The sequence below is a fragment of the Coregonus clupeaformis genome, unplaced genomic scaffold (assembly GCF_020615455.1).
Source record: "Coregonus clupeaformis isolate EN_2021a unplaced genomic scaffold, ASM2061545v1 scaf0120, whole genome shotgun sequence".
NCBI lineage: Eukaryota > Metazoa > Chordata > Actinopteri > Salmoniformes > Salmonidae > Coregonus > Coregonus clupeaformis.
The window spans coordinates 492,501-506,059 of NW_025533575.1; the positions used below are offsets into that span (position 1 = coordinate 492,501).

The window sequence follows — 13,559 nt, forward strand, 5'->3', positions numbered from 1 at the left end:
GCTGTATATGTAGAGCTGTATACGTAGAGCTGTATATGTAGAGCTGTATATCTAGATTTGTATACGTAGAGTTGTATATGTAGAGCTGTATACGTAGAGCTGTATACATAGAGCTGTATATGTAGAGCTGTATATGTAGAGCTGTATACGTAGAGCTGTATACGTAGAGCTGTATATGTAGAGCTGTATACGTAGAGCTGTATATGTAGAGCTGTATACGTAGAGCTGTATATTTATTCTACCATGACAAAACAAGTAAAATAACAGTATAACCACATTCGGGTTGTTAGCCTTATAAATGTATAACTCTTCACCTGGCTGTTAAAGTCATCCCTGATGTAGACAAGACACACTAAAAGGCTCCAGAACATCCCCTCACAAGTTCTGTATGTGCCTCTCTAACATAACAAGGGTACTAGTGCTGTGAGGACATAACATCCCATCCGCTGTCTGGTAATAGTCCTGCATGGGCTTCCTAATGTCCTAGTCTGGTCTAACTTTAGCTTGGCTAATGGACAACCAGCGGATGCTCTGATGCTCTGAAAGGGGAGCAGCCAGCACACACACACACACACACACACACACACACACACACACACACACACACACACACACAGGAAGAGCTCCCAGCGCTCTCTCTGCCTTCGTTACTTCCACTGTGTGAGTCGCCGTCATCTGTCACACAGGTCTGTGTGTGTGTGTGTGTGTGTGTGTGTGTGTGTGTGTGTGTGTGTGTGTGCGTGCAACATATTATGCAACATCCAATATAAGTCCATGAGAATGTGTGTTTATGACTATAGAGGAACATCCAGCCACTCTGTTTGCTAAAAGGAATCTGAGTCTAATAAAAATGGATACCCTCTGAAACCTGGAGCTTATAAAGCATTATAAAGCATTTTAAAGCATTATAAAGCATTATATCGATTGGAGGAGCTCTCAGTAACACTGTCTCTGTCAGGTCTCAGACTGAATGGAAGTGACAGACCAGATACGTACTACACAGACACTAGACTTTTGGGGTTTGGGTTAAGGGATTCAAAATGGATTTGAGGGAATCAAAATGGGACAATGACCTCTGATGGCTTGCCTGTGAGTCATTTGGCTATGTGATGCCAGAGAGGAAGAGGCAAAGCGAGAGGGATAACTGGGCCCAAATTCTGTCATTTTACATCGGAGTTGCGCCTGTTGTTCACATGCTTATCTGCCCTCTCATTGGCTAGAATGGTCCCAACTGATCTTGCCTCCTCCCGATTTAATTCAATTTTTGAAGACATTTATTTTCATTGTTAGAGTGGCCACTTGAGTATCTGGTCAATATAATGGACAATCTGTGGTGATGCTCTCTCTCTCTCTCTCTTTCCCTCTCTCTCTGCCTTTCTCCTCTAGTTCTAGAGCTAACTCAGTCAGGCTTATACTCTCTCCCTCTCTTCCTCTCTCCACCGTCTCTTCGTGGTTCTTCTTCGTAGCTCAGTTGGTAGAGCATGGTGCTTGTAACGCCAGAGTAGTGGGTTCGATTCCTGGAAATATTGGTATTGTGTAGTGTTAGGTCGAACCCTGCGGCCTGTCTGATGAGTGGCTGCGGTAAACTCTGGATGGGGCCTGCTCACAGCTATGCATGCTGGGAATCTATCGCCGCCGACCGCACAGTAAAAGGTCCAAGCAGGCTCTAACCCTAACCCAACGCTGTAAAACAGATATGTGCTGGGTCATACACCACCACACCAGCACAGTAAAAGGTAGGCAGGCTCTAACCCTAACCCAACGCTGTAAAACAGGTCTGTACTGAGCCAGCTCTGTTACCGTCATCTTCTCTTTCTCCTTTTCCTTTTTCCACATTCACAGTCACCCGATCTTACTCTTTCTCTCAATTCCTCTCTCTCTGTTCTCAAAGCGCTAATTTTTTCAATCTGTCGATATTCAATCTGTCAGGGTGGTTTGGTGGAGAGGGGGAGAGGGGGATGGAGGGATGGAGGAATGGAGGGATGGAGAGATGGAGGGATGGAGGGATGGATGGATGGAGGGATGCAGAGATGGAGGGATGGAGGGGGGGTGTATGATTCACTCCACACGTGCAAATATGGCATGCCTGTCTCTGTGTGCTCGGCTGCCAAGGGAAAAACCGTCTCTGAAGTTTAACAGAATCCAGGACATAAAGAAGAAGAAGAAAACTCTGCTCTTTTTCTTTTTAACACAACTGGGGGATGAATGAAAATTAGAAAGAGAGAGAGGAAGAGAAGAGGAGGAGGAAAGAGAGAAGACCCTTTTAGAAGAAGATGAAATAAATAACTAATAGAGTTCCGTAAGAGAACCCTGAGAGTATTCTATATTCTAGAACTCTGGGCCTGTTCTGTTCAGGTCAACGCCCAGTCTAGTTGTATCCATGGCAGCTGAGGAGAGGTTATTCCTTTCATTCTAATGTCTAATTGATGGATTAATGGTCTCCGAACTCTGGTTGGTCAGTTGTAGCCTCCACCCTGGCGCCTGCCGGCCTGTCTCGAGGACCCCTCGGCCCCAGGTCTGGGTCTGGCTGTAGGGCTGTAGGACCGGAGACTGGAGACAGGCGTTCTCCTGGCCACCTAAAGCCAGCTCCAAAGTCAACAGCGGCTGTCCTGAGTGTGGCTTTACTGTACTGCTTATGAGTGTGAGAAAGGCAAACACATCCCTCATAAACCCCATACCCTGTTCACCTCTGCAATTAGGGTGAAACGTGAGAGGCTCGTTGTAGGAGCTGGCAGAGATGGGAGAACAGGAAGCGAAAAGAGGAAAGAGAGGATGGAGGATGAAGAGGAAGAAGCAGAGGATTATTGCTCTCTAGCCACCTAATGATGTCCTAGTCTAACCTATCAAAGCCCCCCCAGCAAACCGGGATCATTCCCAGAACATTAGCTAAGATTCCCATTAAGTTCTAGTTAGGGTTTTATTTAAAATCAGGATGATAACATCCCAAAAACAAAGAGATAGTGTTTTTAATAACAAAATATTTGTATTATATAGGTTTACAGGTAATGTAATAACACAATGTACCAGTAATGTTTTCCCAGCAAAACCAAAATTGGTTCTGTGAAAGTTCCCAGAAAATGTGTTAGGTCGCGGTAAATGATCTCATGGATTTCACATGACTGGGGAATACAGATATGCATCTGTTAGTCACATTTTCTGACAGTGAGCACTTAGATATGGTCATTTTCACGTTTTCATTCTTTCATAGAATGTTTGGGAATGACTTATAGTAAGGCATTTGTGAAAATTCTACAGCAATATAGAGTGGGAAAGCAGCCGTGCGTTTGGACAATTAATAGACACTGCAGTAAATAAAACCTAATAAAAATGTGTCAGTCTTGTCCAGGACCGGACTCTACACAGACCGGTGCGCCACAGCCAATCAGTACTACAGCAGGCCTATATGCAAATAAGCCATTTTCCACATTTTCTACTTTGATTGTATTGACATTCCCAGCCTTAGTTACATTCATCCATTTTTGTCGAAAATATTGAGTCATTGAAACTGAAACAGTGCATCCCGAATGGCTGGAGGCGGCAAACAATGTACCAGCTGTGATTTACAACCTGATAGTAATATTTGTTGGACTACCAAGAAATGTATAGGTGAATTATATTAATCATGCATTGAACTGCATCCATCTATTCTGCTAACAATGTCTTACTCTATGTCATGGAATTTTATAGTCAAATATCACTTCTTTTTTTTTACCTTGCAGCATGAACTGGGAATTTTATATATTTTTTACTGATATTACCTTTCTGAGTACGCCATTTCTGAAAAGTGAGTTAGGAAGGACGCCTGTATCTTTGTAGTGACTGGGAGTATTGATACACCAAGAGTAATTTATAACTTCACCATGCTAAAAGGGATATACAGTTGAAGTCGTAAGTTTACATACACCTTAGCCAAATACATTTAAACTCAGTTTTTCACAATTCTTGACATTTAATCCTAGTAAAAATTCCCTGTCTTAGGTCAGTTAGGATCACCACTTTATTTTAAGAATGTGAAATGTCAGAATAATAGTAGAGAGAATTATTAATTTCAGCTTTTATTTCTTTCATCACATTCCCAGTGGGTCAGAAGTTTACATACAAGCAATTAGCATTTGGTAGCATTGCCTTTAAATTGTTTCACTTGGGTCAAACGTTTCGGGTAGCCTTCCACAAGCTTCCCACAATAAGTTGGGTGAATTTTGGCCCATTCCTCCTGACAGAGCTGGTGTAACCGAGTCAGGTTTGTTGGCCTCCTTGCTTGCACACACCTTTTCAGTTCTGCCCACAAATGTTCTATAGGATTGAGGTCAGGGCTTTGTGATGGCCACTCCAATACCTTGACTTTGTTGTCCTTTAGCCATATTGCCACAACTTTGGAAGTATGCTTGGGGTCATTGTCCATTTGGAAGACCCATTTGCGACCAAGCTTTAACTTCCTGACTGATGTCTTGAGATGTTGCTTCATTATATCCACATAATTTTCCTTCCTCATTATGCCATCTATTTTGTGAAGTGCACCAGTCCCTCCTACAGCAAAGCACCCCCACAGCATGATGCTGCCACCCCTGTGCCTCACGGTTGGGATGGGGTTCTTCGGCATGCAAGCCTTCCACCTTTTTCCTCCAAACATAACGATGGTCATTATGGCCAAACAGTTCATTCAGTTTCATCAGACCAGAGGACATTTCTCCAAAAAGTCTGATCTTTGTCCCCATGTGCAGTTGCAAACCGTAGTCTGGCTTTTTTATGACGGTTTTGGAGCAGTGGCTTCTTCCTTGCTGAGCGGCCTTTCAGGTTATGTCGATATAGGACTCGTTTTACTGTGGATGTAGATACTTTTGTACCTGTTTCCTCCAGCATCTTCACAAGGTCCTTTGCTGTTGTTCTGAGATTGATTTGCACTTTTCGCACCAAAGTACGTTCATCTCTAGGAGACAGAACGCGTCTCCTTTCTGAGCGGTATGACGGCTGCGTGGTCCCATGGTGTTTATACTTGCGTACTATTGTTTGTACATATGAACATGGTACCTTCAGGCGTTTGGAAATTGCTCCCAAGGATGAACCAGAGGTCTACACATTTTTTTCTGAGGTCTTGGCTGATTTCTTTTGATTTTCCCATGATGTCAAGCAAAGAGGCACTGAGTTTGAAGGTAGGCCTAGAAATACATCCACAGGTACACCTCCAATTGACTCAAATGATGTCAATTAGCCTATCAGAAGCTTCTAAAGCCATGACATCATTTCCTGGAATTTTCCAAGCTGTTTAAAGGCACAGTCAACTTAGTGTATGTAAACTTCTGACCCACTGGAATTGTGATACAGTGAATTATAAGTGAAATAATCTGTCTGTAAACAATTGTTGGAAAATGTACTTGTGTCATGCACAAAGTAGATGTCCTAACCGACTTGCCAAAACTATAGTTTGTTAACAAGACATTTGTGGAGTGGTTGAAAAAACGAGCTTTAATGACTCCAACCTAAGTGTATGTAAACTTCCGACTTCAACTGTATATTGAAGTCGGAGGCATTGGAAAACCTCCCTGGTCTTTGAACTTGAATCTGTGTTTGAAATTCACTACTCGACTGAGGGACCTTACAAATAATTGTATGTGTAGTCATTAAAAAATCATGTTAAACACTATTATTGCATACAGAGTCCATGCAACTTATTATGTGACTTGTTAAGCAGATTTTTACTCCTGAACTTATTTAGGCTTGCCTTAACAAAGGGGTTGAATACTTATTGACGCAAGACATTTCAGCTTTTCATTTGTAATTAATTTGTAAAAATATAAAACATTGACAATATTGGGTATTGTGTGTAGTCCAGTGTCACAAAATCTCAATTTAATCTATTTTAAATTCAGGCTATAACGAAACAAAATGTGGAAAAGGTCAAGGGGTGTGAATACTTTCTGAAGGCAATGTATCTATTGTCATGTCCCCACAATGTTACCACAACCTGAATAAACATTCTGGGAACCTTTTAAAGAACAGACTAAATGTGTTCTGGGAACGTTCTTGTAACATCAGGTGAATGTTTTTTGTACCCTAAAAGAAACATTGTAGAATCATCTGCCCAACTGGACAGTTTTTGTGTTTTGGGAACATATCTTTTGCAATTGTCCCGCAATGCCCTCACCAGACTATTCCCACAACCAAATGAAACATTCTCGGAACCTTTAAAGAACAGATTAAATGTGTTCTCTGAACGTTCTACAACATCAGGCGAATGTTTTATACAAACATTCTATAATCATCACCATGACTGGACAGTTTTTGTGTTATGAGAACATTTGCCGCGACCTAATAAATGTTCGGTGAACTCTCACATAACCAATTTTGGTTTGCTGTGCCTCCTCCTTCCCTGTCCTACATCAAACCCATTCGAAGAGACTGAGCTAACGATGGAACAACGGGTGTTATCTTTCCAAATCTGTTCTGTCTCCATCACACACGGGAAATATAGACATGCCTGAGGGTCGGGGCCAAACCCCTGGACTATTTCAGAGGGGAGACTGGACCCAGAACCATGAGACCATGAAGCCTCCATGAGGCCCAGTGATCGGTCTGAGTTTGGCCAGGGACAGAGGCACATTGCTGGGCTCGGTTTGGCAGGAGGAGTGGGGCCCCACTGGTGGAGGGAAGGTGGGCTGGAGGGTTGGAGAAATGGAAGGATGAAGGGATGGAGGGGTCTCCCGCAGGCCAGAGCATGGGCCTGTACAGTGTGTCCTCAGGCTGGGGGGAGGCAGGGGGAAGACAGGAGGAGGCAGGGGGAGACAGTGAGTGACAGGGGGAGGCTGGGGGAAGACAGGGGGAGGCTGGGGGAGACAGGTGGAGGCTGGGGGAGACAGGTGGAGGCTGGGGGAGACAGGGGGAGGCTGGGGAGAATGGGGGAAGACAGGTGGAGGCTGGGGGAGACAGGGGGAGGCTGGGGGAGGCAGGGGAGAGACAGGGGGAGGCAGGGGAGAAACAGGGGAAGACAGGTGGAGGCTGGGGGGAGAATGGGGGAAGACAGGTGGAGGCTGGGGGGAGACAGGGGGAGGCTGGGGGGAGACAGGTGGAGGCTGGGGGAGAATGGGGGAAGACAGGTGGAGGCTGGGGGAGACAGGGGAGGCTGGGGGAGACAGGTGGAGGCTGAGGGAGACGGGGGGAGGCTGGGGGAGACAGGTGGAGGCTGAGGGAGACGGGGGGGCTGGGGGAGGCAGGGGGGGGCAGGGGGCTGGGGGAGAATGGGGAGGCTGGGGGAGACAGGGGGAGGCTGGGGGAGACAGGTGGAGGCTGAGGGAGACGGGGGGGGCAGGGGGAGGCTGGTGGAGGCAGGGGAAAGACAGGTGGAGGCTGGGGGAGACAGGGGGCTGGGGGAGGCAGGGGGGCAGGGGGAGGCTGGGGGGAGGCAGGGGGGCAGGGGGAGGCTGGGGAGAATGGGGAAGACAGGTGGAGGCTGGGGGAGACAGGGGGGCTGGGGGAGGCAGGGGGGGCAGGGGGAGGCTGGGGAGAATGGGGGAAGACAGGTGGAGGCTGGGGGAGACGGGGGAGGCTGGTGGAGGCAGGGGAAAGACAGGTGGAGGCTGGGGGAGACAGGGGGAGGCTGGGGGAGGCAGGGGAGAGACAGGGGGAGGCAGGGGAGAAACAGGGGAGGCTGGGGGAGGCAGGGGAGAGACAGGGGGAGGCAGGAGAGAAACAGGGGAGGCTGGGGGAGGCAGGGGAGAGACAGGGGGAGGCAGGGGAGAAACAGGGGAGGCTGGGGGAGGCAGGGGAGAAACAGGGGAGAAAATGACCAGCAGGGACTCTCGGCTTGGACTGATGAACGGGTTCACTCTAACCACAGCATGTGCTGAACCAACGCACACACTACTGAACGTCATTGACCAGGGTCGAAAGGAACATCCAACATCCAACCCAATGAGCAATATAAACAGAAAAGAAAACACAGAACAGACCACAGGACGGATGGAGGCTGAAAGAGACAGAACATGACAGAAAGAGAGAAAGAGTGACAGAGCGCTAGAGAAAACAGTGAAACCACAGCAAAGTGGGGGCTGATCGTTGTGGCATTGCTGTCCCAATGAGGACTCAGGAATAATAACACTGTGTGTTCCAGGTTCTGGACTCTAACAGATATAGGATGCATCCCATATGGCTCCCTATAGTGCCTAGGGGTACTGGTCAAAAGTAGTGCACTATAAAGGCAATAGGGTGCTATTTGTGGCGTAGAAATAAACTAACTATCCCTGGTGGAGCTTTGTACTGTAACACAACCTGGAGAGCTGGACTGAAGGGTACAGCCAAACCCAACACACACACAGACACAGACACACACACACTACCTAGCTAACACCAGGGCTTATCACTGTATTAAGTTTCCCTCAGACCACCTTTTACTAATGAGAGGGCAGGGCCCAGTTTCCATCCTGTATCCCCCCCAATGGTCAGACCGTGGACAAACTACAGTGTCTGTGATGGTCAAGGAGGATGTGTGTGTTTCTTTAGCTGTTCAGTTCTGGGTTCTGGTTCCGCTGGGTTCTAGTGGGCTCTAGAGGGTTCTGGTTCATAGGTTCATGTCACTACATATTTTTCCATCTTGTAAATTCCTTCCCCTCTATAACAACTGGACCGGTTACGGACAGTTGAATTTATCCTACGAACCCAGCCCACTCCATCCCTCCCTCCATCCTTCCTTCTAAACCTCCCTCCCTTCATCCCTTCATCCATCCGTCCAAAAATCACAATGTGGGAACGGAAAGGAGGTCATGGGAGTGGTGGAGGGAGTAGGAGAGGGGGGGGGAGGTGAGTGCGGTTTGGGAGCAGGAACCTGAGTCGCCTGTTTTACCTGAGAGGAATCTCAGATATTCTAAAATGAGGAACCAGAGCAGGCTTCAAAGAACAGAGCAGAGAGGACAGAGAGGACAGAGAGGACAGAGAGGATGGAGAGGACAGAGAGGACAGAGAGGATGGAGAGAGTACGAGAAACAGAATAAGAATTATGGGGAAAATGAGAGAGAGAGAGAGAGAGAGAGAGAGAGAGAGAGAGAGAGAGAGAGAGAGAGAGAGAGAGAGAGAGAGAGAGAGAGAGAGAGAGGGAGAGAGAGGGAGAGAGAGAGAGAGAGAGAGGAGAGAGAGAGAGAGAGAGAGAGAGAGAGAGGAGAAAGAGTAGAGAGAGAGAGAGAGAGAGAGAGAGAGAGAGAGAGAGAGAGAGGGAGAGAGAGAGAGAGAGAGAGAGAGAGAGAGAGAGAGAGAGAGAGAGAGAGGGAGAGAGAGAGGAGGGAGGGAGAGAAGGAGAGCGAGCAAGAGAGAGAGAGGGAGAGAGAGAGAGAGAGGGAGGAGAAAGATACTTTTTTTCTACTATGAGGCCTCTACACTCTTAGAAAAAAAAGTACTATCTTTTTGGTTCCAGGTAGAACCCTTTTGGTTCCAACTAGAACCCTTTTGGGTTCCATGTAGAACCCTCTGTGGAAAGGGTTCTACATGGAACCCAAAAGGGTTCTACCTGGAACCAAAAATGGTTCTACCTAGAACCAAAAAGGGTTATCCTATGGGGACAGAGTGTACACAGCCATCACACATCATCAGACATACAGGGGTGTTGTGGTGATGGAGGAAACAGGAGAAACACACACCTCTCTCACCTTGACCTGCTGAGAGCTCTCATTGAGGTTGTCCTCTCTCTTCCTAACCTCCTCCATCAGCTGGGCATTCTTACTCTTCTCCACCTGCTCCTTATGTTTCAGGTTGGCCACCTTCTTAGTCTGGTCCTTCATCTGCCTGGAGAGATACAGGGGGAGAAGGAGGAGAGGGCAGGTTAGATAACATACAGACCTATATACACTATCCCTCACCCTTCACCTGCCTGGAGAGATACAGGGGAGAGGGAGGAGAGGGCCCTAACCCTTCACCTGCCTGGAGAGATACAGGGGGAGAAGGAGGAGAGGGCCCTAACCCTTCACCTGCCTGGAGAGATACAGGGGGAAAGGGAGGAGAGGGCCCTAACCCTTCACCTGCCTGGAGAGATACAGGGGAGAGGGAGGAGAGGGCCCTAACCCTTCACCTGCCTGGAGAGATACAGGGGGAGAAGGAGGAGAGGGCCCTAACCCTTCACCTGCCTGGAGAGATACAGGGGAGAGAGGGAGAGGGCCCTAACCCTTCACCTGCCTGGAGAGATACAGGGGGGAGAGGAGGAGAGGGCCCTAACCCTTCACCTGCCTGGAGAGATACAGGGGAGAGGGAGGAGAGGGCCCTAACCCTTCACCTGCCTGGAGAGATACAGGGGGAGAGGGAGGAGAGGGCCCTAACCCTTCACCTGCCTGGAGAGATACAGGGGAGAGGGAGGAGAGGGCCCTAACCCTTCACCTGCCTGGAGAGATACAGGGGAGAAGGAGGAGAGGGCCCTAACCCTTCACCTGCCTGGAGAGATACAGGGGGAGAGGGAGGAGAGGGCCCTAACCCTTCACCTGCCTGGAGAGATACAGGGGAGAGGGAGGAGAGGGCCCTAACCCTTCACCTGCCTGGAGAGATACAGGGGGAGAGGGAGGAGAGGGCCCTAACCCTTCACCTGCCTGGAGAGATACAGGGGGAGAGGGAGGAGAGGGCCCTAACCCTTCACCTGATGTGAAATGGAACAGTGGACAGGGCTGAGTGGGGCTACAGTCCTGTTATAGCACCTGATCACTCAAGACTACAGTAGGGTGTGTGTATGCTTAGGCCAAGTACACACACACACACACACACACACACACACACACACACACACACACACACACACACACACACACATACATATATAGGCCCAGCTGGCAAAATGTCCAGACACACAGACAAAGCCCCCCAGTATCAGGTCTAACTGGGGACATAGAATATGCTGCGGTGTGGAGAGAAGAGCCCAGTCCAGCCCAGTCCAGTCCAGCCTAGTCTAGTCCAGACATTCCTCCAGCCCAGTCCATCAAAGTCTAGTCCAGACATTCCTCCAGCCCAGTCCAGCCCAGTCCATCAAAGTCTAGTCCAGACATTCCCCCAGCCCAGCCCAGTCTAGTCCAGCCCAGTCCAGCCTAGCCCAGTTTAGTCCAGTCCAGACATTCCCCCAGCCCAGCCCAGCCCAGTTTAGTCCAGTCCAGACATTCCCCCAGCCCAGTCCAGCCCAGCCCAGTTTAGTCCAGTCCAGATATTCCCCAAGCACAGTCCAGCCCAGCCCAGTGAAGTCCAGTCCAGACATTCCCCCAGCCCAGCCCAGTTAAGTCCAGTCAAGACATTCCTCCAGCCCAGTCCAGCCCAGCCCAGTTTAGTCCAGTCCAGATATTCCCCCAGCCCAGCCCAGTTAAGTCCAGTCAAGACATTCCTCCAGCCCAGTCCAGCCCAGCCCAGTTTAGTCCAGTCCAGACATTCCCCCAGCCCAGCCCAGTTCAGTCCAGTCCAGATATTCCCCAAGCACAGTCCAGCCCAGCCCAGTGAAGTCCAGTCCAGACATTCCCCCAGCCCAGCCCAGTTAAGTCCAGTCAAGACATTCCTCCAGCCCAGTCCAGCCCAGCCCAGTTAAGTCCATTCCAGACATTCCCCCAGCCCAGCCCAGCCCAGTTTAGTCCAGTCCAGACATTCCCCCAGCCCAGTCCAGCCCAGCCCAGTTTAGTCCAGTCCAGATATTCCCCAAGCAGTCCAGCCCAGCCCAGTGAAGTCCAGTCCAGACATTCCCCCAGCCCAGCCCAGTTAAGTCCAGTCAAGACATTCCACCAGCCCAGCCCAGCCCAGTTAAGTCCAGTCCAGACATTCCTCCAACCCAGTCCAGCCCAGTTAAGTTCAGTCCAGACATTCCACCAGCCCAGCCCAGCCCAGTTTAGTCCAGTCCAGACATTCCTCCAGCCCAGCCCAGCACCAGTTAAGTCCAGTCCAGACATTCATCCAGCCCAGTCCAGCCCAGCCCAGTCAAGTCCAGTCCAGACATTCCACCAGCCCAGCCCAGCCCAGCCCAATTTAGTCCAGTCCAGTCCAGCCCAGCCCAGTGAAGTCCAGACATTCCACCAGCCCAGCCCAGCCCAGATCAGTCTTTATCACCAGTTGTTGTTAGGGGAGCTGGGTATGTAGAGGGATCTGATAGTTACCAAGTGCTATAGTACACTAGACTGCCGAGTGTGTGTGTGTGTGTGTGTGTGTGTGTGTGTGTGTGTGTGTGTGTGTGTGTGTGTGTGTGTGTGTGTGTGTGTGTGTGTGTGTGTGTGTGTGTGTGTGTGTGTGTGTGTGTGTGTGTGTGTGTGTGTGTGTGAAACAGGTCATAAATATCCAGGAATGTTCATATTTGGTGTTTTCCAACCCGGTCAGCCATCTGCTTGGCTACAGAGCAGTTTCCCAATGAACAGCTGGCCCCCCTTATTCGCTACAGACAGACTCCTTGGCTGTGTCCCAAATGGCACCCTATCCCCTATATAGTGCACTTTTTTTGACCAGAACCTATGGTATGAATGGAGTAGGGTGCCATTGTGGGAACGCAGACTGTTACTCATGTTTTCTATTACCACCAAACACTCTTCATAGCAGAGTTGGTAGGATGAGAAGGCTAACCCTTTTACAGGGTTCACCAGTAAAGACCACATACTTATCATGGCTGAGACTGACTCCAGATCAATGGGGTTTGGGCGAAAGTGTAACAGATTAGGGTGTTATGAAGGATAAGACCTGATTCAGAATCAGGTGTAAGCCAGATCAAAAAGCTGTCTCTGACTCCAATTCAGATTAGGGTTTATGATCTGAAGTACAGTACAGTATTCAAACAGCGACCTCTGGAACTGTGCACTGTGCTGGATGTTTAATCTGCATGGCCTGTGAGGAAACTACGCAGCAATAGGACAGCGTGAGAGAGGGGACATTGTCTAGGGAGAGAGGGGAGAGAGAGGAGAGAGGGGAGAAAGAGGAGAGAGGGGAGACTGTCTAGGGAGAGAGAGGAGAGAAGAGAGAGGGGACACTGTCTAGGGAGAGAGAGGAGAGAGAGGAGAGAGGGGACAATGTCTAGGGAGAGAGGGGAGAGAGAAGAGAGAGGGGAGAAAGAGGAGAGAGGGGAGACTGTCTAGGGAGAGAGAGGAGAGAAGAGAGAGGGGAGACTGTCTAGGGAGAAAGGAGAGACTGTTTAGGGAGAGAGGGGAGACTGTCTAGGGAGAGAGGGGAGACTGTCTAGGGAGAGAGGAGAGACTGTTTAGGGAGAGAGGAGAGACTGTTTAGGGAGAGAGGGGGGACTGTCTAGGGAGAGAGGAGAGACTGTCTAGAGAGTGAGGGGAGACTCTAGGGAGAGAGAAGAGACTGTCTAGGGAGAGAGGGGAGACTCTAGGAAGAGAGGGGAGACTGTCTAGGGAGAGAGGGGAGACTAGGGAGAGAGGGGACTGTCTAGGGAGAGAGGGGGGACTAGGGAGAGAGGGGAGACTGTCTAGGGAGAGAGGGGAGACTAGGGAGAGAGGAGAGACTGTTTAGGGAGAGAGGGGAGACTGTCTAGGGAGAGAGGGGAGACTGTTTAGGGAGAGAGGGGAGACTGTCTAGGGAGAGAGGGGAGAATGTCTAGGGAGAGAGGGGAGACTGTCTAGGGA

General features: G+C 49.4%; 1 protein-coding gene across 11 annotated transcripts in view; it reads right to left on the minus strand.

The window, feature by feature from the left end:
* Positions 1-13,559, minus strand: part of LOC121559980 (ELKS/Rab6-interacting/CAST family member 1-like) — a 507,203-nt gene that overhangs the window by 288,307 nt on the left and 205,337 nt on the right. For 6 of the 11 annotated variants that reach the window (XM_045213519.1, XM_045213523.1, XM_045213521.1 and 3 more), the window contains one exon: positions 9,621-9,765. In XM_045213519.1, coding sequence (XP_045069454.1) covers positions 9,621-9,765 — 145 coding nt within the window. The remainder of the gene's footprint in view (positions 1-9,620; positions 9,766-13,559) is intronic. The other 5 variants (XM_045213525.1, XM_045213520.1, XM_045213522.1 and 2 more) reach the window with 1 other exon arrangement.